This window comes from Penicillium cataractarum, assembly GCF_028827025.1.
Source record: "Penicillium cataractarum strain IBT 29864 chromosome Unknown utg000002l, whole genome shotgun sequence".
Lineage (NCBI taxonomy): Eukaryota > Fungi > Ascomycota > Eurotiomycetes > Eurotiales > Aspergillaceae > Penicillium > Penicillium cataractarum.
The window spans coordinates 5,422,746-5,449,498 of NW_026622738.1; the positions used below are offsets into that span (position 1 = coordinate 5,422,746).

The window sequence follows — 26,753 nt, forward strand, 5'->3', positions numbered from 1 at the left end:
TTTGTTGTTCTTTGAAAATATTTCCATTGGCTTTGGATTCCTGATTGTGATTTGTGGTTTTTGGATTTTGATTGGATTTTGGTTGTCAAATATCTTCCGGTTTTTCTGGGCTCACGTTCGCTCTATTTTGACCTTCTGAGTCTTTCGCTAATACTTTTGCATTTTTTTGTTTACGGATGGCTTGTCATGTATATGGATGGTCTTTTTGTGATCGATTCTTCCCGGCATTCATCATGCTTTGTGGAAACAATCTTGTTTTGGTAGATAGTGATGCCATATGAAACACTTCATGAAAACATTATCTGAAAATTTCTCTGCAAGCCTGGACGAAAATGGTAAAACTGACCGATAAAGTGGCTGGCTTGCCTTGTTGCCTGAAATATAGATACGAAGCCAGGTTAGCCGACGATGGGACGAGTGGGATGATGGGCTGCCTGAGGCGTAGATGCTGCCGCCAACCGCCATCACATGACTCAGGCGCGCGGCTGACTCAAGTGGACCCTCTTCCGTCCGGAGTCCTTTGAGCTCCCGCAGTGCTTTATCTCGAGTCTTCTTAGTTAACTCCGTCGCGTCTTACGTCTCCCACTGTCGGCTTTTCAGTTTCGCTAGATCTCTCTAGCACAAACTGACCTGGATGCAGGCCGAGCGAGGATAGGATGGCAAGCCCGTTCAATCCGTTTGCTGCTGGCCGCGGCCAGAGTGCCGGAGAGGCAAGCACCTCTGGACGAGGTCGCGGGTCCACACGAGGGTCAATGAGAGGGGGCACCGATCGTGGCAATAAAGGGGCTGCACGAGGACGAGGAAGAGGAGGCAGCAGAGGCCGGGTAATGGCTGGTGCCTCAGCGACTCGTGGGCGCGGCGCGGGCGCTGCTGCTAGAGGCGCGTCTCATGCAACAACCTCAACCTCAACTTCTTCGACAAACACCAACGTCGCCAATTCGCCATTCTCACAGCTCACCCAACCGAACCAACTGAACCAACTGGCCCCTCCACAGAACGTTTTCGGTAAACAACAAGCCCGGAGCAAGTCCCCCATGGCACCTGGCGCAGGCCTGAGGGGCGGTGCCGCCGCTCGGAACAACACCTTCAGCCCCGGCGCAGGTCAACACGGTTCTCGACAGTCTCCTACGGTCAATGGCCATGGAACTTCTGCAAAGCCCGCGTCCGCCGATCACACCGCAATGTCGGGCTCCTACCCAGATCGCTACGAGCAGGTCAGCCAATCCTCATTTATCTTTTATCGATTTCCAGCCGCGAAAGTTAGGACCGAACGGACTCTAATCCCCATTTGCAGCTGAAACTTGACCGCGCGAAACAAAGACAACGAGCTATTAGAGATGGACAGATGGCAGATCCGAATCAGCCCACGTCACTGAAAAAGGCCATTCGGCCCGTGGGTACTTGCGAGAGCATGTGCCCCGAGTTTGAGAGGGTGGAACGCATCGTCCAGAAGATGGTGGATCGCAGCGAGAAGGTATGTTGCACCCGTCATGACTCGTTTCGAATTGGCATGCTGACCATGAATGTTCCTCCATAGTATCTCGATCCGTCGACAAATACCATGCAGAATATGGAAGCTAAGATGCTGAAGCGCTTTCGCCGTTCGGCAGCGGGCTACGATGAGCAACTTCCTTCTGATATTCGTACACCCAAGGCACTCTTGCAAGCGACAAATTATCTGATCCGACATGTGGTGGGCGGAAATGAGCCTCTGGGCATCGTACACAAATTTGTTTGGGACCGGACACGCTCCATTCGCAATGATTTTTCGGTTCAGCAAGTCACCCACGAAGTGGACGTCAAAGTGGCTGTTATGTGCTTGGAGAGAATCGCTCGTTTCCACATTCTCTCGCTACATCTACTTTCAAGCCCCGCGAACGAGGAACAGTTTGATCGCCATCAGGAACGTGAACAGCTGAACAACACCATGTTGTCCCTGATGTACTACTACGATGATAACCGTGGACGCGTGCTCTTCCCTAATGAGGAGGAGTTCCGTGCATATTACATTCTGTTCTCCATTCACGACCAACGGCCCGACCTCGAAGCCCGCGTTCAAAAGTGGCCAGCAGCACTGCTCAATTCCCCTCGCGTCCAGGTAGCGTTGGAGTTGTATGCAGCGGCCTGCAACACATGGGAATACCAAGGCACGCTAGATGCTCGACGACCAAATGCCATTGCGCAGGGCTTCTACACTCGCTTCTTCCACATCATCGACTCGCCCAGCGTCTCGTATCTGATGGCCTGCGTGGCGGAAATCTACTTCAACCATGTTCGGCAGACGACGATCCGTGCCATCTGGAAGGCTTACTGCCGAGCTCCAGCATCGCAGCAGCACAAGAACGAGGAGTGGACGGTGGAACTTTTGACCAAGGTGCTGTATCTTGATGACGACGAGCAGACCATCAAGTTCTGTGAAGAGCAGGACCTCCAGTTTGCTGAGAATGCCAATGGCCAAATGTATCTCAACTGGGGTACTCGCCCTGTTGACTCTGTCGGTAAGATATCACCTCCTAAACCCTGCGCTGAGATAAGCTATTGGCACCTTTTGGTCCCATATATCATCACGTTTGTCCCGTCTAATCCCTTCCCCTTTAGGGTTTTCACCTTCTTCCGAGCATGCCTTCTCGGATACCTACGTTGAGTCGAAGCGTGCTGGTCGAAACTTGGTGGCCGTTGTTCTCGGAATGACCGTTCGAGAGGCTGCGGCCATGGGTATGATCGATGAGTCTGCAGTGCCTGAGCGCATGGAAGAAACCCCCTCGGAAGCTCCTACTCCCATCGAAAATATCTTCGTGAGTGACAAGGACAATACGACTCCGGCCCCCACAGTGGAAATTGTCCCTACGTCTCTGGATAGCGATGTTCCAAGTTCTGCTTCGCCTACGAAGGATGTGTTCAACCCTTTCCAACAAACCACACAAACGCCTTCGCCATTTGGGAATCTCCCTCAAGCAGCCCAGCCTCCCACACAGGCTGCAGCCCCGCAAGCTGCGAATCCCTTCTCTGCGATGTTATCCGGCGCTCAAGCCAACAAGGTGGCGGCACCGGCACCGGCAACCCCATTCGCTGCTAAGCTTACCCCTTCGCCTTCTCCATTCGCTTTCCCGAAGCCGGCCGAAACAACTCAGGCGGAGAGTGCCTCGACAGCTCCTTTTATCGATTTCTCGAAGCCTGCGGCAACCCCAGTGGCTAAAGAGGGCACACCTCCAGTGCCGTCTCCATTCACTTTCCCCAAACCGGCTGAGACTGCTGAAAAACCTGCTGCTCCTTCAACGAGCTCCGCATTCGCATTTACCAAGCCAACCGAGACGGCTGAAAAAGTTGGTGCCACCGCAACGCCCTCCCCGTTTGCTTTCCCTAAGCCGACCGGGACAACCGTAAAGGACGTCACACCAACAGCCTCCCCTAACCCATTCGCTGCCTCCTTGTCTGCTTTTGTGCCCCCGAAACCGTTGGGATTAGCGGAGGACCCTGTTCCTTCTGCGAACTCCCCCTTCCCTACAACAGAGGCCAACACAGCTACCTCGAAATCATTGGAGGCGCCGACCGCCGCCCCATCCCTGTTCAAGCCAGCCTTCCCTCAGCCGTCTACAAGCTCCGCCACTTTCCCCTCTACTACATCACCCTTCAACTTCTCATCAATTACACCAGAAATATCTCAATCCCAACCCCCAGCTCCTATTTTTACGGAAACTAGTTCGGCCCATCAAACTTCTACTGTTTTCGAGCCCGCTAAGCCATCGCCGTTCAGTGGATTCTCGCAGCCTTCTCTGTTCCAGCCTCCAAAGGCATCTGCAGCCGTGGAGAAAAAGATCGAACATGTCAAGGAAACCTCCATGCCTATGTCCCAACCTGGCGAGATCCCACCCACAGCACCAAGTGCAACTCCAAAGCTTTTTAGCCCCTCGGCCGGGCCCTCTGTCTTTTCTACATTCCAAACCAAGAAACCTCTATTCCCCTCTCCAAGCCCCCTCGCAAGTACTAATGCCGTCGCCGAACCTCCTTCAATCCAAGGAAAGGAGTCTGTGTTCCCACAAACCCAGCCAGATCTGTTCGCCAAGCCTGCGAAGCCCAAGCAAGATGAAGCTGTTGTGCAAAAGCTACCACCGGCTGAAATTGCGGCGAAGAGTCCAGAACCGGTGGAGCCGGCCTTGTCTGTTTCGCAGCTCAACCAATCGACCACCTCGCTCAGCTCAACCCAAACATCTGTCGAGTCCGATAATCTTCAATGGCGACCCCCACAGACAGAAGAGGAAGAAATCGCCCTTTACCAGCGAATCATGAAGCGCGCCGAGGAAAAAGCGCAACGCAAGGAGGAGAAGCGCAAGCGAAAGCGGATTCTAGATGAACAAGCATTGGCCGATTCATTGCGTGAGGAACGTCTGAAAGCATCAAAGTTGTCAACACCTGAAGAGTCACTTCCACCCGCCAAGAGATTCTCACTGGCCGAGTCATCCATCAAAGCTCTGCCAACGCTTCCTTGCCTAGAAAGAGCCAAGGCTCTTCTGGAGAAAAGGCCGGCTTCGGCTGAGCCGGATACCGAGGTCACAAGGAAACGCCAACGCGAGATCGACGAGGATGAAATTCTCCTCAATTCTGCTCGCATCGTCGCCGAGCAACTACGCACTGGGCCCAAAATCTTCGACGAGATGTCGCCGCAAAGCCTCGCTGAGTACAACGCGTATCACGCATACTGGGAAGAACGGGGCAAGCGCAGCCGCTCATACAGCAACAGCATCAGCCCTGCCATCACACCCTACGCGCAGAGTGCATCACCACCACAGTTCCCGCGCCATCCTTACGAGGTCGCATACGCACCCGAGACGCCTCAAGGACTGGGACGTACGATGTCTCGTACTGAGTACCGCATTCGGATGACCGGCGGACATGGATTGGCCTACAAGCCCTTGGATTTCTCGCGGTCGAAGAGTCACAAGCATCTAGACAAAGAAAAAGACAAGGGCAAGAGTCGTTTTGCCATGAGTGGATAAGAAAGGGGTAACCTGCATACCTTACGTCATTGCATAGTTTAAGACGGGCGTTTCTGGATTAACCAGTTTGATTTTTATTCGATTGTGGCTACGAATGGACCTATTCGAGTCACAACACATTGCACGGTGTTCGGGCGGTTCGACAGTACATACCCGATTTCTTCTTTTATTTTGATTAGCCTCACATTTGATATTCTTTTCATGAAGATAATTCAAGTCTATTCTTATTTTCATCATTTGTTCTATGTATGCTCAAACAGTAACTTGAGCCTTTACTGTTGACTATTGACCTTCAACATCGTGGCTGGGTTTAGTCTGTGGAAAATTAGGATCCTCAGGCACCAACTTCCTCTTCATCAGGCCCACGTCGTCTTATCTCTTTACATGTCCCCATTCCTAAGCTACTCCCCACATCCCAACATTAGAACTTCAACTGTGTCCGATCTCAGCGCTGAGCATCCAAAAGGCTATCCAGTGTATCCAAGACCTACCATTCGACCTTTTTGACGCCATCCTGGAAACCACAGCGGCCACTGTGCGGCTCGGGCTTCGGACAGTAGCCTCCCAGGCAAGCACCGGGTTCAAAGCCTCAGTCAGTGCTAATACCTTCAATCGGTATCATTGCCGATTCAATCCAATCCAAAATCAAACTTTTTGCCTTTCGAGGGGCTTTTCAACCTCCCGCCTGCTGTGGATGAGGATCGCGACATTGCAATTTGCCCCAAAGTTGGGAGATGTTGAGGGGAACATCAACAGAGCCAATGATTTGCTGAAACGGGGCAAGCATATCTCCCTCAATGGACAGGCCCATGGGATAGGGATCGGAGTAGATCTTCTAGGTCCTGATCTTCTAGTATTGCCGGAGTTGGCTTTGACGGGTATGTTTTGAGCGGAACTGATGAGAGCATGATTCCCTGCGCACGCTCATAACTTTCATTTCCTTCTGTTTCAGTCGACTCACAAATGTCAAAATTGCTAACACTCATCTCCAGGGTACAACTTCCCCTCCAAGGAAGCCATTGAACCATATCTAGAGCCTGCTGGCGCAGGTCCCAGCGCTACATGGGCGCGCGACACAGCCCAGCGCCTGAATTGCAAAGTCTGCATCGGCTACCCGGAGATTGAGCACAGTACCAATGAGGGTGAATCACCCAAATACTACAACTCGCTTCTCGTGGTCGATGAAGTGGGCACGGTAGTCCACAACTATCGCAAGAGTTTCCTGTACTATACAGATGAGACCTGGGCCGCCGAAGGCAGTGTGGATCTGGGATTCCGCAATTTGGAATTCACGCCACACATCGAGCCCGAGAGCAAGTCCGGTTCTGCAGCCATGACCCCAGCAGGACTGGCTCAGCATGAAGTACCCACCTCATTTGGTATCTGCATGGACATCAACCCTTACAAGTTCGAAGCACCCTACACAGCGTACGAGTTTGCCAACCGGGTGTTAGACTCAGGCTCACAGCTAGTTATCTTATCGATGGCCTGGCTCACACTAATGGGGAAGGAAGACATGACCGCCCTGAATGGGAAGCCCGATATGGACACGTTCAGTTACTGGTTAAACCGGTTTATGCCCCTACTAGAGAAGAAGATGCGGCACGCGGGGGATATCGACAGCCACACCGAACGCCACGGCGCATCGACCGATGCAGCGACCAAGAGGACCGTGATTATATTTGCCAATCGCGCCGGGGAGGAGCCGGCGGCAGATGATACCAAGCCACCGGCGCGGTATGCAGGGACGAGTGCCGTCATTGCTGTGACGCAGCGGACTCGTCCGGGGTCAGGGTCAGGGTCAGGGTCACGGGTTGCGGACCGGATCGACGGTAGGAAAGAGGGCGAGGGTGAGAACGAGGGTGCAGTGGAGACGAAGATCGCCTGCTGGGATCTACTAGGCGCGGGGGAGGAAGGGATTTGCTTTGCGGATACTACGGCAGACCCGAAAATGGTGTTTGGGTTACGGAAGAGGGGGGTGGGGAGGAGAGTTCTGGAGAGGACTCTGATGGATCGGAGTGAAATGTGAGACATCTTGAGACGAATATCAGGGTGAATATGAGAGATTGCGTCAACAGTTGAAGAGAGGAGGTTGCCTTCTTTTGCCTAAGAAGGCGTCCGCCGTGTTTAGGGTGTATGATTAGAGGAGAGTATTGAGAGCTCGAAAGTATAGATATTTATGCTTCGCGTATCACCTACACTTTGGATTTACACTCTAGTATATTCGAGAGATCTCCATCACGAGTCATGTATACTGCTATATAGCTATACTTATGCCTCCATATAGATTATCTCCGGATTCACCCGTTGATTTCCTACTCGCTAGACCCGGAATGATCGCATGGGAGATCGACTTCTGCAGCCACCACTGTGCACACCTTATTTCATCGCCGGTCTCATGACTGCTGGGCGATCTGCTACTTGGCTAGACCTGGACGGAGGATCACCAAGGTGACATAGTTTGACGGAACACGGAGTATTAACAGAGGTAAAGGGAGAGGGACGGGCGGGTGCAACCCTCGGGGCAGCAGGAGAATTATGGATGATGGAGGGTAGTGGAGGAGGGGGGGGGGGATGTAATAATTCTACAGTAGTGTGGTCAAAATCCACATGTGATCTCCTGCTATGGATGGAGTAGCAATGCTAGTTATGCATTAGATTCGAAGATTAAGTCTAGATGCGGAGGGGAAGATGGCATGCATCCCCGAGTTGCATGATGAGGAGATATCGAATGATATGTAGGAGTAGTAAGCTCGCAGGAGTGCAGGTAGATTAGTAGGGTATTTGTCGGCTTAGAAGGACAAATATCAAGAACAAGTATAAAGGATGGAGGATGGAAAGTATGAGATTCACCAGTCCATCAGTCCCTCCACAAGCAAATCAGGCCGATCGGTGGCCCGTGCGGGGCTGGGCTGGGTGACCAGCACGTGATTTGGAGACAGCCCACCAATCAACGGGGAGAGTCGCAGTGTGTGCGAGGGGCACGGGATCACAACACCTGACTGGAGAGCAGGTGAAAGTACGTGGGCGATAAGGATGGATTTAGAAATGTGCTGAATATCTGGCAGGATGCATATTTCTCGAAAAGATTATCAATGGAACCGAAGACAATTTCCATTGTTGTCTATAGTTTATATACGGAGTACTATTCCAGAGGAGGTGATAGTATCTGCTGACATAAGGTGGAAGTCTCCGGTCAGGTGATCTCCACAGTTCTGCACAGTTGGTCCTTGTGGTCTCCCCCAACTCTCCTCGCGCCCTCCTCCTCCTCCTCTCCACGTGAGCAGTCCCTCTCGACTCGGTCGCTCAACCCATCCCTAAAGAACATCCCTTTTTCCATGTAAAATCGCCTGATTTTGTTTCATGGTCAAACGGATCTGATCTCCTACAATCTCCACGCTCCAGTTTCTTTCCCCTTTCATTTTGGGGTTCCATTTCGATTTTCGAGTTGTCGACATCGCGAAACAACGTGACTTCCGGTCTGTTATTGTCCGTGGCAGGTGACTTCCTGTCAGGTGATAGATAGGATCATCCCAAGGTAACAACTTCCCATCGGCCCCTGCTATCCCCCTGCCCCCGCTGCATGGCTTCACGATGTGCGCTTTTCTCATTGCGAGCGCTGCCCCTTCGGCCGCTCTAACCCTGATCCCATTGCCCCCTCTCTTTGCCGACCAGCCGATCACCAAGTGTGTGTCGACGGTCGCCCGCAGCCATGACGCGCCTGTGAGGTCGTCGCGACGTCGTCCTCGGGACAGCCCTTGACAGCCTCAAAACATTCAGAACGATGTTTGATCGCGTCGCTGTCGCTGCCTGGGAGGCCTCCGCCCGCGATGCACCCAGCTGGTGCTGGATCCTGTCCCGCTCGTGAGGGGGGGGAAGCCTGCTCTCCGGGCGCGTCGGCTTCGCGCGTTTTCTCTGTTTACCCCGAGGCAGACAGTCGATCCTACCGAGGGAGGGTGCGACCTGTCATTCATGCACTAACCTTGAAACTCACACACTCTTCCATCGTACAATACTCACTGTTGCCTAAGATACTTTTTTTTCTGAATCGCCTTCGATGACTAACCTTCTCGCCGCTGCTCAGGACCCTTTGCTCTAGACTATGTCCGATCCCACCATGAACAGCCCAGACGGTGCCGGCGGCAAGCGCAAGCGCGAGGGCTCTGATGACCTTGGCCACGACGCACAGCGTCTGAATCGCTCGTCGCACGGCAGCAACGGCAGCATGCCGGACAACCAGCACAACTTCGGCCACTCGATTGGCTACGACCACGGCCTCGGTAACGCAGGGTCCGAGTTGAACATTGACCAACAAATTCTCCAGCACGTCGGCCCCCAGAATGGACTGTCTGATGACAATGCTCTCACTGCCAATGCCAAAGCTGCGCTGGCCGCACATGCCCCTCAGCACAAGTACCCCCCACCCCCGGATGCTGCCGCCTTCGATGCGAACAACCTTACACAGGGGTTGAACTTTGGCGATGATATGGGCCAGGGACCTATCCCCGGTCCTCACAACCACAACTCCACTGCTGCTGCGGTGTATGCTGCGCGCGAGGCGCAAAGTATGAACCAGAAGCCCACTGTCGGTTCTCCCGAGTGGCACCAGATCCGCAAGAACAACCATAAAGAGGGTACGTCTCGTTTTCCCAGAATGGATTCTCCTGTCTCTTCTATTTACTGACTCCGTTTTTTAGTTGAGCGACGCCGACGTGAGGCTATCAACGAGGGAATCAACCAGATCGCCCGCCTCGTGCCAAATTGCGACAAGAACAAGGGTGCCATTCTGCAACGCGCCATCGAATACATTTGCCAGCTCCAAGAAGAGAAGAAGAACATTGACGAGCGGTTCGAGCAACACAGCCTCACCGCCAACCATGCCATTAACGAGATCAGCGCATCCAACCAAAAGTTGAAGCAAGAGGTCGGCCGACGCAATGCTATCGCCGCCAAGTGGCTCCAGCGCTGCCGCGATGCCGGCCTGGAGTTCGACGACTACGAGGAGGCCAAAGAACTCGAGACCCTTGATGGGATGGAGTAAGCAGGCCAACTCGGTCCGCTAGGCTTCTCGTTCGCATGTGATGTGCCACGATTGTCTCGCCGCGTTTCTTTTTTTTCGGTGGTTAAGATTTTGAACATACCCTCATTTCCGTTCTTCGATCTGATTATTCTGGAATCAGATTTCCGATTTTTTTCCAACTTCTTCCTGTTTTTTTCTCGTGGAGCGGACATTGCCTCGGTGGCTTCCGCGCTGTTACATCCCCTATTTTGACTCGTTAACAGCTCATTCGACTATGGTCTATCGTTACTGGTAGGCCTCCGCGATTGCCTCGCAAGGGTCGTTTGCGTTGTTGCTTTGACTTGGAGTGGCGCACTTCCCCTCTTCTCTGGCCTGTATCTTACCGCGCTTTTGTATCACGTTCTTCTTTCATCGTTAATGGATGGACCGGCGAAATTTATGGATTGGTTTGGGCTTTCTGGATGCCACAATGCTGGTATAATGCAAGATACTCTTTATTTTTATTTTCCTACTTAAGTTGTGTATAGTTGTCATAGAAGTGTAAATGCCTTGGCTGTCAGTAGATCATGACGGAATTCCCATCCGTTTGGCTTAGCAGTCGATGTGTTGTTCGCGCGACAAATCAGGCCTATTTAGAATAGCACATGCTCTACTCTTTGTTATACCTGTCCCTGACGAAATCTCAAGGAAATTCGTTGCGCTTCCCCCAAAAGTTGGCTCGAGAGATAATCCCGAAGCTATCTAGGGAGACAGGCTAAAAGACCTTAAGAAAGATTTTTCAAAAGAGCGGCAGATATAGTGTATCTGGTTAGGCTTTTTCTATGGCCACTGCTAGATAGAGGCAAACTAACCAATCAAATTTAGTTTGTCATGCCGATGATTGACTTAGGTTGTCCTGTTAGTAACCGGATCATGGGTAGATGGCTTTGTTTGACATGATTGCGTTCCACCGTTACTCCGGCAAATATCCCTATAAAGCCCTGTGATTATTTTGCCATCTTCCTTCATCTTCCACATTCCTTCCCTATCAAATATACCATCCATCTTCTTCTCCCCGATCCCTCTCACGACATACCACCATGGACTGGTGTTTTCAATATCCTCTTCATCAGCCATCCCCCCACAGGTCTATAATAGACTCTGATGGTCAACGGAGAAGAATAGAAGACGAAGAAGAAACAATAATCACCTGGAAATATTGGACACCATCCATTCCATGTACGTGAAGCTTCCCCGTTGTCTTGGCCGACTTTATTGTGTCTTATACTCTGCTCTTGTTAACTCTCCCAGAAATATATACATAACGAAGCGCCAACGATTCCGTTATCACCGCGAGACAGACCTAGTAAGGCTGATGGGATTTTATCACCGACACGGCGAATGAAGCTGCACTTGGAATTCAATCGCCCAAGGGTTGAGGATACCTTCATATCACATTGCGGCTGTAACTGTACACTCGCCTATATCTCTTCATGGGGTCATACATTGCAACCAAGGCAATGAGAGGATGCTTAAGGGCTATTTCATGGCGTCCTGGTGGTCGACGAGAAGTCCATGATTGGTATCTACCAAACCTGTAGGACGACGATGACAAATATTTTTCAGTTTGTCGCTGATCCATTCCTTCAGTCAACATTGTTACACCTGTTATTGATGACTCCAATATACTAACTCCATCTAGGCGCGAGCGGGTAGAGACGACTCGTCGGCGTACGTGGTCGGGAGTATTCTCGCGATCCCATGTACACATCCTGGTGGAGAACAACCTCTCACCGTGATACCCCCTGGCTACATTACCACGCTCGTTTCGATCAACCAAGCCGGCAGAATGGATCTCGAGGGCAAAGATCTAGAGGGACATTTCTACCTGATCCATATGCTACTCCAACGGGAGAGTGCATTGCGGGCAGAACATTGCTGGAGATCCTGTCATTTGAGAAATGTCAACGTTTTCCCAAAAGAAACAACAATGTCAATACAAAGACTTGATGACGTCTTATTCAAGACTCTCAAAGGAACTCAGAAGAAGGAGAGCAATTGGCAAGCCGAATACGAATCGATGGTGATTGACGACTCATCTCCTTCGCCTGTGGAGGTACATGAGGAAGTTCAATCTACTTAGATGCGACTATAAGAAAAGCTCCCCTGTTTGCTTATATTGGGATACACGATCAATTCATGATCGTGCGCTATATCGATATATAGCTCCAGCAGGCCTTTTCTCATCACCACATCGAACGGGTTATCTATACAAATGCTTTGACTTTGAAGTTCCAAAAATCGGTACATGGCTTTGGCTCTTCGTGAGAGACCACTCGTCGATAAATACACTGTCGCTGCTAGGGTGTGTCCCCTCCTCCGTGAATGGATAGAGCAGAGCAGCCATTTTTTCCAGAGATATCAGCTACTTATAGTATGGAGTGACTGACTAATCTATACACTCTACACTATAAGCAGCTACTGTCTCTAGAATAAATGGCTGTTTTGCTATATCCCTTCACGGAGGAGGGGGGGAGAGACGGCAGGAGGTTTGAGTCGTCAATCGCCATCGATTCGTATTCTGCTTGCCAATTTGTCTCTTTCTTTTGAGTTCCTTTAAGAGTCTTGAATAAGACGTCATCAAGTCTTTGGATTGACATCGTTGTTTCTTTTGGGAAAACGTTGACTGTCTGAGCTGCCTCGGACACAAATGGAAGCTGAGAGACCGAGTCCTGAGATGGGTTTGCTTCCCTTTGACCCTTTTGAAGCCGTTATGGTCACTGAAAGAGTTGATGAGTCAATCCGCCAAACTAAGAAATCTTGTGTTACTCACACTATTTGCCATGGCAACTTCCAACCACTATACATGGTGTGTATCAACCTTCTAATTCCTTTGTTTCGATAATCAACGAGGCAGAGCATTGATTGACAAGTGCCTTATTGATACCTATACACCAGGATATCTCAATTCCTTTCCAGCTGGCCTGCAAGACTGTGGACTGCTGCTGCACTTCACACTTCATAGTGTCACACCAAAATAAACAAATACAACTTCTGAAACATAACAGCAGACGATGCCACCCTGACTCCAACAATGTCCTTCTTGACACCCAAGGTGGAAGAAACGATCAGTGGCACTACAACGAGCCAGTCGATGAACTGCTAGCATTGGGTCATGGCATACAAAACCAACGCAATGAAGGTACGTATCAGAAAGATCGTTGTGCAAGTGTATTTAGAACCAACTAAATGGTGATGTAGTTTCGGGAAACATCAGCGACAGCGAGTTTAGCTTCTCACTTGGGCAGTGTCTATATTATGGCTGGAAAGTACATTGCTCGAGTGGGCTCGTTCTTCCACGTACGGTCTCCTTTACAAATTGGAGTGCTTGGCAACTATACGGTATAGAGTCAACTTTGCCTTTCAGAGACAGGTGAATTCTACACGGCTCTCCCCGCCACATCAGGAGCGACCAACGGCATACCTCGGGGTGCTTCAAAGAACCCATGTTGAACGCAGACAAATTACAGAGGAGATATTAAGCTTTGTTTGTAGATATTTCCATGCTCGTGGAAGATCTCTTGACTTGGCTTTTCTGGTGTTGAACAACTACGATAATAAATGGTGAACTAGGAAGTGAAACAAACCCCTACGCGATCTCTCTCCACGTACACTCTTGTCATCTCTCCCACTCGTCACCTGGATGAACTCATATTAAATAGAACTTCAATTCTCTATAATACTCCCCCAGTCCCCGTATATACATACACAACAAACATCACATTCACAGGTTCGAAGAAGCAGTAATCTCCGAACCAGAAGAGCATCCCACACTGTTCACAACAACAGTGCTTCCAGATTGGCCGGTAACACGAACATCAACAGTGTCCACACCGAATCCAGAAGACTGCTCGAAGTAGTTGTACGAAGTGCGGGTAGTGCTCTGCCAAGTGCTACCACCGTCGGTGCTAACCTCGAGCTTGGTAACGGGCTCGTTGGCATTGACAACCTGCATCGAGAACCAGTACTGGGAAGTACCTTCCTTGTTCTTCAGCTGAAGGGGGCCGGCGAGGTCGCAGGCAGTGTACTCCCAGGTGATGTCGATAACACCGGCGGAGATGTCGGAGAGCTCGGCGAAGGCGTCTTGGAAGAGGTCGAGGTGGCTGGCGGCGCACTCGGGGCATTGGTCGACGATCTGTGGGGGTGGTTAGAATACTTGAACGGGCTGGGTTTTAGGAACTTGCTCGTGTTTTGACTTACCATAGCCTTGATGGTGTTACCATTAGGTCCAGTAACAGCAACGCAAGCACCGCACTCGGCAGCATTGTCCCAGGCAGCACCAGAGAAGGCAGTACCGAAGAGACCGCTGGGCAGAGTGTACCCAGAGAAAGAGCAGGTTCCACCAGCAACGTTACCACCATAGTAGGTAGCCTCTCCGGAAGTGGAAGAAGAGGAAGAGGAAGAGGAAGAGGTAGAGGAGGTGGCAGCAGCAGCAGCTTCGGTAGTGGAAGTAGAAGAGGCCGAAGAGGTAGTCTCCAGGCTGGTGGTGGAAGTAGCAACCGCAGCAACGGCGTTCTCGGTGGACAGCTCCGCGACAACAGCGACGGTGGCTTGCGTGGTCGTGGCGACTGGAGCCTCGCTAGTCGGCACGGGAGTAGAAGAGGTAGTCGAGGATGAGACCGAAGCGGCGTCGTCGCCAACGGCAGTGGTAGTCTCGACAGGAGCAGCGGTCTCCACAATTGCAACGGGAGAGGAGGTAGAGGTGACCTCCGGAGCAGCCGAAGAGGTGGAGGTCAGATACATAGTGCTATAGCTAGTATAGACGGACACGGTGTAACCCTTGGGGCACTGGTTATGCTCATGACGGCCGCCCAAGTGCTTAGCAGAGACGGTAGCAGCAGCGCCGAAGAGGACTGCGCCGAGAGAAGCGAGACGCTGGTACTTCATCGTGAAGAATTGAATTTCAGAAGTCCGGCTGAAGGAAGTATATCAATTGTGGAATGAAAACCGCGGGGGAGTCTGTCGCAGAGACGGCAATTGAATGAAGGATCGGAAGCACGGTTTTATTGGCCAAAGATCGAAGGCGCAAAGAATACCGGCTAGAAAGAATGGACGTCTAGATATCGAATCCCAGACTTGGAATGAATGGCAAGCTGTCGCAGACAGGTAAGCGTGAGAAACGAAGGAGGAACAAGAGAGAAAAGGGTCAAAAAGGGCTCATCTGTCATCATAAATCATCGTCGAATTAGCCGCAATAATAAGCCCACCACTCTAGAACCGTTTGGAGGGGTCACATCATTTACACTGGGAGGGACTAAAAGAAATGAGATCGAGACACTTGAAACACGCGTGGATCCATCGCGCCTTGTGTGACGCTCGGAAGAAGCCGAAAACGGTGCGATCCGTGCCTGACTGGGTTTAGTTCGCTTTAGTTTATTGCAGTGGGGAGGCAGCTCGGAGGAATTGATTAAGTGGAAATGACGCTAAGACAGGATGACTAGCATCCTGGTTCGACGTGAATGGTAACTTGGGGCCAAAAATGATTCGTAGGGGTCCAAGGGGAACCACTTTCTAAATGAACAAAATAGTGGCAAAGATAGCAAAGGGTTCCAACGGTCGCCGAGCAAAAATAAATCAACTATCGCGCATCCCACATGATCTCGTTCAAGCGTAGCAATGCATCGGCGCTGGCTTTCTTCGCTGCCATAAAGTCCTCCCGACTCTCGGCACCCCGAGGTCCACGCGAGATCTCCGAGAAGCACAAGTCCACGAGAACTCGGAGCTCATCGTAGGTGAACGGTTCGCCGTTGCCAGCGGCCAGAGCTTTGTCACCCTGAGCTGCGAACGCCTCCTTCTCCTCTTTAGCGTAATCCAGGGCCTTCTCCGCTCCCTCTAGGAACCAGTCCAAGAACTTGGCACTTCTCGGCAGCGCCACCACCTCCTGAGATGTAATCTCGTTTCCTTCCGTCGCAGCAGGGTCGATAATGATGTTCTTTAAATTTTGTTGTAGAACAAGCACGTCCAGCTGGAGGCGAAGAGCGCCATTCTCGTTCATCGCACCGATATAGCGTGTGCATGCCACAAATACTCGATCAATGAATCGTGCCAAACCAGATGCAATAAACCAGTGCTCGGCGGAGCCCAAGTAGGTGGAAATATTGGTGTCAAATCCGATCAGATCACCATTCAACTGGAGAATGGAGGGCGATGCGGCGGTCGGTTGATTCATAATAATATGCCACCAGTTCTCGGTCGTACCAGGTGACGGCGTTAACGGAACAGAGTCCCTCACAGTCGGCGGGTTGGGCCCCGACATGGTTTTCGTGAGCATATGAATGATGCCACATCGAATATCGACATGGAGTGTTAAGAGAGCGTTGGATCCAAGTCCATGGAGTGACTCGAGGGTCTGATCGAAAGCTGCAGCCGTTTCATGGTTCAGTGGCAGGTATACAGGCATGTTGATGCTGTCACGCTTGGGCTTCATAGCTCCAAATAGAGTCCATCGGCGAGATGGGCGACCATTCGCGGTCAAGGCAGACTTGTCACCCCCGGCTGATGAGTCGACGATCTGTCTAATTTTCGCAAGGTGGCTTCCAAGCCATTGCTATGGGAAGATGATTAGCAGCTTGCGTGATTTCTCGAAAGATAGAAATATTTACTCACCATACTGTTATACAAGAGCGACAGCGCAACAACGGTCTTCGGATCGGATATGATATCATAGGGTTCTAAGGGAACCTGGTCAGTCCGCTTGAGAAGAAGGTCGATTTCCTGTCGTTGTTAGTAATGATTCTTTCACGGATTCGTCTGACTGTGGAAGTCTTACAGTATCGATGAGTGTTTGTTTCTTCGCGCCAGCCCCTTTCCATAGCTCTTCAACCACATCACGGATGTCACCAGACTCAGCAAAAGAAGCAGCAGCTTTCAATCGCACTTCGCCACCGTGGTTCCGTGCGGAAACCTTGGTGACCATGGCTAATATAGTTGTTAATATCGGGCCTCGAAACACTGCTTGTTTTGATAGCTGCTTACCTTTGTACCAACCGCAGCACTTATCGTAGTAGGTCACGATCTGGTCGATCAAGAGCTGAGTAAACGCCTGATCGTGCGGAATGCTAGACAACATCTTGCTGAATTCTCGAACAATGGACATGAACTTGACGGTACCCTGGGTTGACAGTTTGGTTAGAATCTTGATATTATTTTCTGAGAGTAATGGTTTTACCTTAAAGATAGGTCGTGGTGAGACCTTTGTCCATTGCGGGTCTTCTGTAAACGCGTCGGCCGCGATAAAGCTGAGCGTGCACAGGTCGGTCACAGTCTCGTCCAACTGGGGCAGGAAGACGTTAACCATAAAGTCATCGAGGAAAGACGTCAGGGTGCTCATGGAGATATCCGAGTCGACTGGCACGATGTCCTTAAGACGCTGGATGAAGGACAGCGACGGCGGAAGAAGAAGTCTCATATTAAAGACGCTAGGCTCAAGCAAGATCTTATGACCGGTACCTGAATTGCCCTGCCTCGAAGGTGAAACATCATTTGCAGAAGTCTTTTGCCGTGTCTTGGATACCAGACCTGGGACAGACAATTGAAGAATCTCGTCCAACTCATCTTGCTCGGCCTTCATCTCTGAGCTCTGTTCGATGTCAGATAGCTTGAACATTTTCTTGTTCTTATCCCGATTACCCCCAGTGAGGTGTCGTCGGGCATCCGCCTCATCGCCTCTAGATCTGAAAGATGTCTCTCCATCCGTTGCAAGATAATCATGGAGTAGGGACCGAATTTCGCTTTGCAAAAGCTTCCACAATTCCTTGAATCCACCGGAGAGGGTGTCGGTTTTGACAGCACCATCGCGTCCCAGGATTGCCGCAATCACGTCATGGACAACTCGGTGGCCCTCTGCAATGGATTCGAACTTTGCATACAAAGCCAAAAGGTACTCGGTCAGCACATGGCCACGCTCCTCGATAGTCTCAGTTGGCAAATTAGACTTGAGCTGGTTATCATGGGACGAAAAGGTTCGGTTCGGAGTGGGATAGCGAGCGTCAACTTCAGCATTCGTCTTGTCGACGACTGCGAAGAGCTCCACGGGAAGACGTTGGGCGATTCGATCAACGGCAATATCAAGATGGCCCATCTTATTCAGGGCTTCGATCAGCAACTGAAGGTATGAGAAGGTATCCGCCTCAGGATTTCGAGAAGCGTCTTCAACCATTGGAGTTTTCGCGTCAAACTTGGCCAGAAAACTGTACACCGGGCGTTCCCAGGAGCGATTTCCAGTCCAAGTGCTGGAGTTGATGTCACTCTCTCCAATTGAGGCTTTCCATCGATCCGAGCAGTAAGGGGATTTCAAATACAAATGATCATGCAGCTCCTCAATCAAGATATCTGTCAAAGAGGTTTCTTGGTTGTTGAAGTATGCACGAATATCGGCGAGGGCACCAATCTCTTCAAGCTCAGAGCGCCGCAACAACCGAAGCCCAGTATGCAAAACCTCAACAGCCGCAAGGAACCGCTTATCAGATATGCGAGACTCGAGCTTCTCGGGTAGCGACTGGATCTCCTCGATATGGGCGAACAGTTGCAAGATATCGTCATAGTTCTGCGAGGAAGTGGCCAACCCTTTAAGTTCCGGCTTCGTAGACAGCAATCCTGACTTTGCCTCCTCCAGGGAGTTCCTCAGGTTGCGCACTCGCCCTTGAGAGCTAGAGATATTAGACTGGATCATGTGGAACGTTCCGATAGAGCTGTTAAAGCCCTGGTGGTGCTCGTTCACAATTGCCTTGAGCGTTCTCTGAATCTGGTTATGCATGTTGAGAAAGTCGGGCTCCTGGTCTGCCTTGCCCAGAGTGCTCGTATCCATCAGACTGAGGGCGACATGGACGGGAATGCATTCGGCGTCGGTCATGAAATCCCAATCGCGCTGAATCGACTGGAGTACATCTGAACCACGGCATATCAGCAATCACAACCTTGTTTGCAAATATTATAGCACGTATAATGCCCTCAAAGCCGAGACGAACCTTCCACAGATCGCATTTCACCCCTATGGCTTTCCATCACGCTGGTATCAGGTGCATTCACATCTCGACTCCTGCTCTCCTGATAACGCGGAGCCTCGCGGGTGCGATCATCCCTCGCACCCTGATACCTCCTATCCGAATCTCCATTCCTCGTCCGTGAGCGCGAGGTAGACTGTGTCGGCTGTTGCTGTCTATCTCGATCTGCCCGATCGCGCCGGCGCTCCGGGGACGGTGGTCCGGGGGGTGCGAGAGAAGGCTGCTGCGAGGATTCAGGGTAAAATCCACCATAGCCACCAGGGCGACGATCGCGGCTCCCTGCTCGATCTCCCCCTGCCCCGCCTCCTGTACTGCCGGCGCTGCGGTCGTTGTAACCATTCACTCCGAGGTTGCCATTGCCATAGCCGCCATCACCAGTGTCATACCGGCTGGCGCCGGAGACTCCGTAGCCGTAACCGTAGCCGCTTCCTCCGCTCATTCCCGGGTATCTCTGATCAGTATGACAGCGTGCGGGGGCCGATTCGGGGGTTGTTCGTCGACTGCGACAAGGGGCGTGGGGCGGATGCGTTGTGCGTGGGTGCGTGTTCAAGTCTTTAGGTACTGTGACTTTTGCGCAGCGAGTATGACAGAGTGATAGTGACCATTCTCGGGCGCGCAATTGAGTGCCCACGTCAGACAGCAATGCGAGGACGTTCGTGGACGAGGAATGGCTGAACAGCGTTGGGCGGGATGGGGAAGTCCCAAGTGTTCGGGGCCCACATAAGCTCGCCGTGGGCCGCATTCCGCGGTCAGAACTAACTATAGAGCACACGATGAAGTTCGAGATATGACGGTACAATAATAATGCAAGAGGCTTTTGTTAAGTTGTAACCAAAGCTACCGTATGCTAGACTACTCTGAAATACTACTATGAAGTTTATCGCAACCTGACCCCATGCTGACTGCTGGATATTCGAGGCCAGGCACCAGTCGAAACCTATATATAACCAAGCTACAGAGCATTAGATTTGACGGGGCAGAGATATATGTTTGAACTTGCGCGCATGGGTTTGTTCAAAATGTATGAGATTTTGTATATCAAGGTATCCGAAGTTAATAACAAGGTGATTGTGCCCTCAACGCCATCGAGAGCCCTCCTTTCTCGCCTCTGCCTTATGTATCAACAGGACCACAGACAGTACTCTATTTCGAGATGGGCTGGGTCTCACGCTCAAGCCACTTCCGAGACAACTCATCTTCCTTGAAGTAGTGGTGGGTCTTATCCCATACCTCGGCGTGGTAGTCATTCAGCCACTTGAGCTCGGCATCAGTCAGCAGAGATGGCTCGATGAGGTTGCGACCAATAGGGGTCATAGTAACGTGCTCAAAGCCGAGCCACTGCTTGTCACCAAACTTGTGGGCGGTCTTGACCTCATGGGCCATGACAATGTCTGTGAAGGAGTAGATTAGTACTCGTCAATTGAACACAAGCGAACAAGACTTACTCTCAATACGAATACCAAACTTGCCGTCCTCGTAGTAACCGGGTTCTGGAATCAATGGTCAGTTAGGATGGCTTTGCAAAGGAGCAAGGATTCATACCATCCGAAAGCACGTTTCCGGCAGCGATGGGAACTTCGGTGTACTGAACGCGGGTACCAATGCCCATGGGGCCCTCGTGGACGTTCTAGTATAGGTTAGCATACTGTGAATAGTAAAATCTGCCGTTGTTCAAATTCTTACCAGGTAGGAGCCAACACCGTGACCAGTACCGTGGAGGTAATCCAGGCCTTCTTTCCACAGGAACTGGCGGGCCAGAACATCAATAGCAAAGCCACTCGTGCCCTTGGGGAACACAGCAGTGTCGATGGCAATCATACCCTTTAGGACTAGGGTGAAAGCCTGCTTCTCGAACTCGGTAGGCTGGCCAAAGTGGAATGTGCGGGTGGTGTCGGTGGTTCCATCCAAGTACTGGCAGCCAGAGTCGCAAAGATAGATGGCAGTGGGATCAATAATTGAGCAGCTTCCCTTCTCAGGCTTGTAGTGAATCACCGCACCATTGGGGCCGGTAGAGGAGATGGTATCGAACGACAGACCGGCAAAGAGCTCGTGCTTGGTGCGAATCTGCTCCAGCTTGTCGGCAGCATCGACCTCATCGAGGACAGTCTTCTTGTTGACAAGCTCGTTTTCTAGCCAAGCAAAGTACTCGGTCAAGGCGGCGCCATCACGAATGTGGCATGCGCGCATTCCCTCGAGCTCGGCCTCATTCTTGACAGCCTTAGCATCACCGATGGGGCTGCGGGTCTCCTCCACCTGTTCCTCACCACCGAGATTGAGGCTCAGAGCCCAAGAGGCCTTGTTGGACAGCAGGAACTTCTTGGGCGCCTCGTCAGTCGCCTGGCTGCGCGCCGTGCTGAGAGCCTTGGCGTCAGCGAAGATGGACTCGTATGGCTTGACGACCACATCCTGGCCCAGCTGAGCGGTTACCTCGGGGGTCAGCTTGTCCGCCTCGACGTAAAGTTCGGCAGTAGTGGGAGTGATGATGGCGTAAGAGAAGAAGACAGGGTTATAGGGGATGCTGGTTGAGGTCAATGGGTGCCAATGATGAACGCTGCTAGGGAAACTCACTCGCTCCCTCTCAAGTTGAACAACCACGCAATCTCATCGAGCATAGCTGTAGATCACGATTAGCGGCGGGCATCAATGATGAGAGCAGATCCACCATACAAATAACAAAACCGGCCTTTTTCTTCATCTCCAGTTCCTTGCGCAGGTCCGCGACCTTCTCCTGGAACGACTTGCCAGCATACTTCACCGGGTGGGCGCGCACCTTCTCACGAGGCCGCGAGGGACGGTCCTTGCCCCAAACCAGGTCGACCAAGTTTTGTTGAATTCCCACCAAGGAGGAACCGTTCTTCTCCAGGGTCTCTGCAAGCTTGCGCGCGCCGGCTGAACAACGGAGTTTGTCAGTTATTAGACTTGCAGGAGGGACAAAAATCACCTACAGGCCGTGATCAAAGAAGGGTCAACACCCACGGCCTTGCCACCCTGGGCCTGCTCCGTTGTCCTGTAGCATGTTCAGCATCATATCCAAGCTCGATCCACGTATTTCCCATACCATTCCTGCCACGTGGGGACGCCCTCAATGCCCCGCTTCAGGAGGTGCCAGTTGCTATCCAGCTGCTTCGCGGCCTGGTTGAAGTAGCGTCCGTCGGTGGAGAGGGCAGCTTTGCTCAGAGAGATGATCGCAGTACCGGCGGAGCCAGAGAAACCGGAAATGAATTCTGCAATTGAACGAATCGTGAGTCACCGGACTGTGAAGATGGCAAGGATGGCGTGTCTAACCTCGGCGGCCGTCGCAGGGCGCAATGTACTCGGACTGGTGACTATCCTCTGAAGGAACGACTTTGAGAAAGCAATTAGCAAAGGCCTTGAAGCATGTCAAAGGTAGAAGACTGAGATGGCGAATATAGTAGCATACTGTAAACATCCACATTGTGCTCCTTCATCAGCTGTCGCAGCTGCGACAGGCGGTCTGTAGTATTCACGGTCCCCATGTCGATGATAAATCGAGGACGAGAATTGGAGAAGAACCTTGAAGGTAGGAGGGGACTCGACGATCGCAGGGGTGTCCGAGGCAGGCGTATCGAGCGGGAGAAGAGCATGGACGCCGACACAAGTCTTGCGGAGGAAATTCGCGACGGAGGAAAGAGAGATCGAGCTCTCGCACAAAAAGGGTGATAATCCTCGCGGGGAAAAAGGAGGGAAATCCAAAAAGGAGGGGCCGAAGATAAAGCCGGTTGATAATGAGCTCGGGCTGGCTACAGTCGGACCGGTCGTGTGAGTGGTCTCCGGTCACCGTCGCAAGTGGCGAGGTTGCTCATAGGGCGACGACAGCCGGACGTCTCCTCCACCGGCCCACTCTGCCGTGTTGTCATGTTTGCAACTGTGGAGGCGTCCATGATTTTAGCATCGCCAAGCATGATGGACTCTACAATTGCCGGGGAAGTTGTCTGATTGAACCATCATCAAAAACCTTGCTCTTCCCAGACGTTCCTAGCAATTTTCTTCAAAATAGTGTCGTCAAGGCTGATGTTTGTTTCTTTCGGGATGCTTGGCGGGCGAAGAAAGAGCTTATCGAAGCTGATCATAAGCGGCTGGCCCCAGAGGTAGACATGATTGTTATCGCCTTTGCTTATCGTAATAGCTTGCTGACGTTTGACCCTATCGTTCACAAGTTCCCATGACTCCAAGACGAGGTCGGGCAAGCTCCGACCGATCTTGATGGTGATGACCATCTGAACATCACCGTTTGATTCGGAAAGCCAGAACCGAGCGTCGGACATCAATTTCGAAGGCGACTCTGAGTACCCCGTTTCCACGACAACCGAGGGCCATTTCTTCGTTCGATCTCGAGGAAGTCTTCTTGGTAAAAATTGGCAGTCAGGTTGTTTCGCAGAGCCATTTTCTGCTTTGCAAGTGGCGGATCCAAAGGTTTGAAGACAGTCATCGAGGCCCATTGGCTTCAGACAATCAAAGAAGAGCCTTTCGAATACGCGTACCGCAATTTCATGAGCGCGTGAGACTGGCATTTTGACAAGAAGAAGGTGTTCGGAAAAGCTGTAAGAATTCCAGCAACGCTGAAGAATAGTGTCGTCCGAGTTTAGGAAGTCACGACTGAAGGCCTGCTCATTAACCTTGGTGAAGAGCACACATTCACTGGCCTCAAATTTCTCTTCCTGGCGACTTAGTTCCATCTTTACAAGTTCCAGAAACTGTTTAATTCCTTTATACGGATACCTTCTGATCGGGGGTCCTAGATCACCGAGAAAGCCACTGCTAGAGGCCTCCGTGTCTATCTTAGACTTCATGTTCGAGGTCATAGTGGTCGCAGTTATACCGTCTCATGCTAGTGTGAAACAAAAAACATTCATATATCAACTGTAGGCATGAGGAATTATCCCCGAGGACCACCTGACGCTAATGTGACGTAGCCTAATTACGATCTTTAGCGCAATAGACGTCTATGTACAGTGATATGTATAGGCAACCCTTAAGTGACCCCCACGAGACGGCCTCAGTTTCAGCCATCCAGAAGTAGTTTTGTCTTAAAGAATCCTGAGAGTTTATGATCCTATCACACATTGATAGTAGTGAACTATACCTGCAAATCCTTCCCCATTATGATCCAGATTATCCTTCGAGGTCCGACCAAAGAGCTCTTCATTATCCATCTCGATTCCATATCCTGCCTAGACCCCGCATGGTATACTTAGCAAGTGGGCAAAAGTTAAGGTAAACAGTGACATCTCGGGTCCCTTGTACGGTTAATTATAGAGACGGAGATAGCGGCTTATGCCTCTTATTTTCAATGGCTATTTTGATGCTCGAACTTTGGAATCTCGTCGTATTCATTCGTAGCCAACCGTTGGTTATTACTCACTGTTGCGCTCGTTGCTAGCCGTCCTTATTATGACGTAAACGGTTATTACCCGTTTATTGTCCGTTTATTACTACCTATTTACTACCATCCGGTTATTACCATCCGTTCATCGTCGATCGTTCGCCGTTCTAGATTTCTCAGATTATTTCATAACAGGTATAGCTACGCCTAGGATCATAAGGGTAGTTCTTGGGTAATAACCTTAACTTGAGACCACACCCCTGAATGTCCGTAACCTCGTCGCTCCTTAAAATTTAGTTCCACAGAGATCATATTTCGAGTATAGACAGATAAACGTCAACCTTAACATTAGTACCTAACGATAGTGCGCGTAACCGGGCGCTTATATCACGTGATATCTGCGATCTATGGCCGCTCGTAATGACTTGACTCGTACCATAAAACTATAACTTACGCTTTGGTTATTGCTTTCAGAATGGGGCTAAAATCTATAGTTAGGTAATATCTCACCGATACATCCGAAGGTGTGTAGATAGCCAACTGAACATCCAGAAACGTGTCTGTTGACTTCTTTCCGCGTCAGGCGTAGCCGCACCGCCACACAAGGCGGTGCACCTCACGCAAAATAAAAATAACATCCCTTTTGGCGCCTGATTTGGGAGTGGACTCGAAATGCTCCAAGTGGAGTTGCGAGTCTCGGGGGGCATTCTTGGGTGCCTCACCGCATTAGCGGGCGGCTCCAGCTCCCTACAGGGCTGTCTTCGTCGCCGACGGTTTCGTACTAATTTTCTTCAAACTAGATCTACTTCAACGTTTTACCGAGATCTCACATTTCCCAAACTCAAAGCTGCGCATGCCTCCTCAGATTTCAAACACGCCAGAATCTGTGCTGCCCCGCTCAGATTCACGAAATCCTGCTACCACATGTAGAGGTATCACGACACAAGGCCGGCCCTGTCGCCGCGCTTTAGCTTCTTCTACGACTCCATCTCCGGCCTCGACACCTCGAAAGAAAGGTGCTCAGCATGGGGTACCCGATATGGCTTCCTTGTACTGCTGGCAGCATAAGGATCAAGCCGTATCTTCGGCTGTCGATTACAGTGACCATATCACTCCGGTTAAGCCGAGGACTAGCATCGACACGCTAATGGACAGACTCGGCGTCCTCGAGATTAATGATAAGCCGCCTCCTCGCAAGAGACCGCAGAAGCAGAGGACAAGCCAAAGCGGCTTCAGTGAAAAGCGTCGCCCAAGGAGAACCTTCTGCTGTTTCGAGATTATCGACGACGATGAAGATCATAGGCCATCAGCGCCCGTCTCAAGGCCTGCGTATACTCGTCCGGTACAAGGCCATTCATCTGTCCCTCAAAAACAGTACCAGGATGGGCAGAGGCCAACTTCAACTCCACGACCGCAGCAGATCAGAGTCTCTTCATACGGAGATCGGGTATCTGCTCCACAGACGCCTACCCGACCCTCCCTCCCAAACAACAGACTCTCGTCGTCATCCTCGCATACTCCATCATTACTGTCATGGATTCCTAAAACCCTTTCGCCTCAAACGACATCTGTACTACTCACGGAGCTGGCCAAGCCCATCTCCGATGCCGACGACGAGGGCTACATCTATATGTTCTGGCTAACACCCCAAAACACTACAACGGATGAACATGCGCCACTTCCAAGGGATATTGCTTCTTCAATAGTACCTCCCGCTCCACAGACAGACGGCAGTCTCCGTCCACCACTTCAACCTCGCAGCGTTAGCGATGCTCTACGCGCAGCTAGAGACCTCAACGCTCTAACAACCAACCCAACATCAACGACGCCCGGGTCTATCCGGTTGAAAATAGGGCGCACGAGCAACGTGCACCGTCGACTTGCCGAGTGGACACGACAATGCTCTTACGACCTGACTTTGATCCGCTACTACCCCTATACCCCATCGTCTGCATCCTCATCTCCTGCGAGGGTTCCCGCGTCTCGACAGCGGGCTGGTAGTAATGCCAGTCCAGCGGCGTCTCTCTTACCTGGACGGAAGGTCCCGCATGTCCATCGTGTGGAAAGACTGATCCACCTTGAGCTGGCCGATTTGCGGGTGCGAGATCTTGGTCGCTGTAGTGAGTGTGGGAAGGAGCATCGGGAATGGTTTGAAGTTGAAGCGGCCAAGGAAGCGCTGCGGAGAGTTGATGAATGTGTGAGACGGTGGGTATCGTGGGGAGAGTCTATGGCATGAAGGGATTACATTTATGAGATACAAGCATCTGCATATTGCATATTACGTGCGTTGATTTATGTTTTTAAAGACTCAAAATTCGCATTATCACTCAATCGATTCAATATTGTAGAGTGAC

The 26,753-nt window shown here is 51.2% G+C and overlaps 8 protein-coding genes across 8 annotated transcripts; 4 read left to right on the forward strand and 4 right to left on the reverse strand.

The window, feature by feature from the left end:
* Positions 1 to 752: 752 nt before the first annotated feature.
* N7496_003995 (uncharacterized protein) lies at positions 753 to 4,994 on the forward strand (the record flags this gene model as incomplete). The annotated part of the gene is made up of 4 exons (XM_056696926.1): positions 753 to 1,214; positions 1,295 to 1,474; positions 1,538 to 2,498; positions 2,599 to 4,994. The coding sequence occupies 4 exons, from the start codon at positions 753 to 755 to the stop codon at positions 4,992 to 4,994; spliced, it is 3,999 nt and encodes a 1,332-aa protein (XP_056559138.1).
* Positions 4,995 to 5,688: 694 nt separating this feature from the next.
* On the forward strand, positions 5,689 to 7,023 carry N7496_003996 (putative protein N-terminal asparagine amidohydrolase; the record flags this gene model as incomplete). Its single annotated transcript, XM_056696927.1, has 2 exons — positions 5,689 to 5,872; positions 5,987 to 7,023. The coding sequence occupies 2 exons, from the start codon at positions 5,689 to 5,691 to the stop codon at positions 7,021 to 7,023; spliced, it is 1,221 nt and encodes a 406-aa protein (XP_056559139.1).
* Positions 7,024 to 9,096: 2,073 nt separating this feature from the next.
* On the forward strand, positions 9,097 to 10,035 carry N7496_003997 (basic helix-loop-helix domain-containing protein; the record flags this gene model as incomplete). Its single annotated transcript, XM_056696928.1, has 2 exons — positions 9,097 to 9,628; positions 9,692 to 10,035. The coding sequence occupies 2 exons, from the start codon at positions 9,097 to 9,099 to the stop codon at positions 10,033 to 10,035; spliced, it is 876 nt and encodes a 291-aa protein (XP_056559140.1).
* Positions 10,036 to 13,777: 3,742 nt separating this feature from the next.
* Positions 13,778 to 14,940, reverse strand: N7496_003998 (putative extracellular cellulase CelA/allergen Asp F7-like; the record flags this gene model as incomplete). The annotated part of the gene is made up of 2 exons (XM_056696929.1): positions 13,778 to 14,188; positions 14,254 to 14,940. 2 exons carry the CDS (start codon positions 14,938 to 14,940, stop codon positions 13,778 to 13,780), a joined length of 1,098 nt encoding a protein of 365 aa, XP_056559141.1.
* A 691-nt stretch (positions 14,941 to 15,631) lies between these two features.
* On the reverse strand, positions 15,632 to 19,494 carry N7496_003999 (exocyst subunit SEC8; the record flags this gene model as incomplete). The annotated part of the gene is made up of 5 exons (XM_056696930.1): positions 15,632 to 16,600; positions 16,660 to 16,767; positions 16,823 to 16,971; positions 17,029 to 18,939; positions 19,020 to 19,494. 5 exons carry the CDS (start codon positions 19,492 to 19,494, stop codon positions 15,632 to 15,634), a joined length of 3,612 nt encoding a protein of 1,203 aa, XP_056559142.1.
* A 704-nt stretch (positions 19,495 to 20,198) lies between these two features.
* Positions 20,199 to 22,552, reverse strand: ampp (aminopeptidase P; the record flags this gene model as incomplete). The annotated part of the gene is made up of 9 exons (XM_056696931.1): positions 20,199 to 20,446; positions 20,501 to 20,545; positions 20,598 to 20,682; positions 20,739 to 21,655; positions 21,723 to 21,944; positions 22,001 to 22,062; positions 22,114 to 22,279; positions 22,341 to 22,400; positions 22,477 to 22,552. The coding sequence occupies 9 exons, from the start codon at positions 22,550 to 22,552 to the stop codon at positions 20,199 to 20,201; spliced, it is 1,881 nt and encodes a 626-aa protein (XP_056559143.1).
* A 471-nt stretch (positions 22,553 to 23,023) lies between these two features.
* N7496_004001 (uncharacterized protein) lies at positions 23,024 to 23,878 on the reverse strand (the record flags this gene model as incomplete). Its single annotated transcript, XM_056696932.1, has 1 exon — positions 23,024 to 23,878. One exon carries the CDS (start codon positions 23,876 to 23,878, stop codon positions 23,024 to 23,026), a length of 855 nt encoding a protein of 284 aa, XP_056559144.1.
* Positions 23,879 to 25,252: 1,374 nt separating this feature from the next.
* Positions 25,253 to 26,635, forward strand: N7496_004002 (uncharacterized protein; the record flags this gene model as incomplete). Its single annotated transcript, XM_056696933.1, has 1 exon — positions 25,253 to 26,635. One exon carries the CDS (start codon positions 25,253 to 25,255, stop codon positions 26,633 to 26,635), a length of 1,383 nt encoding a protein of 460 aa, XP_056559145.1.
* Between the last annotated feature and the right edge of the window lie 118 nt (positions 26,636 to 26,753).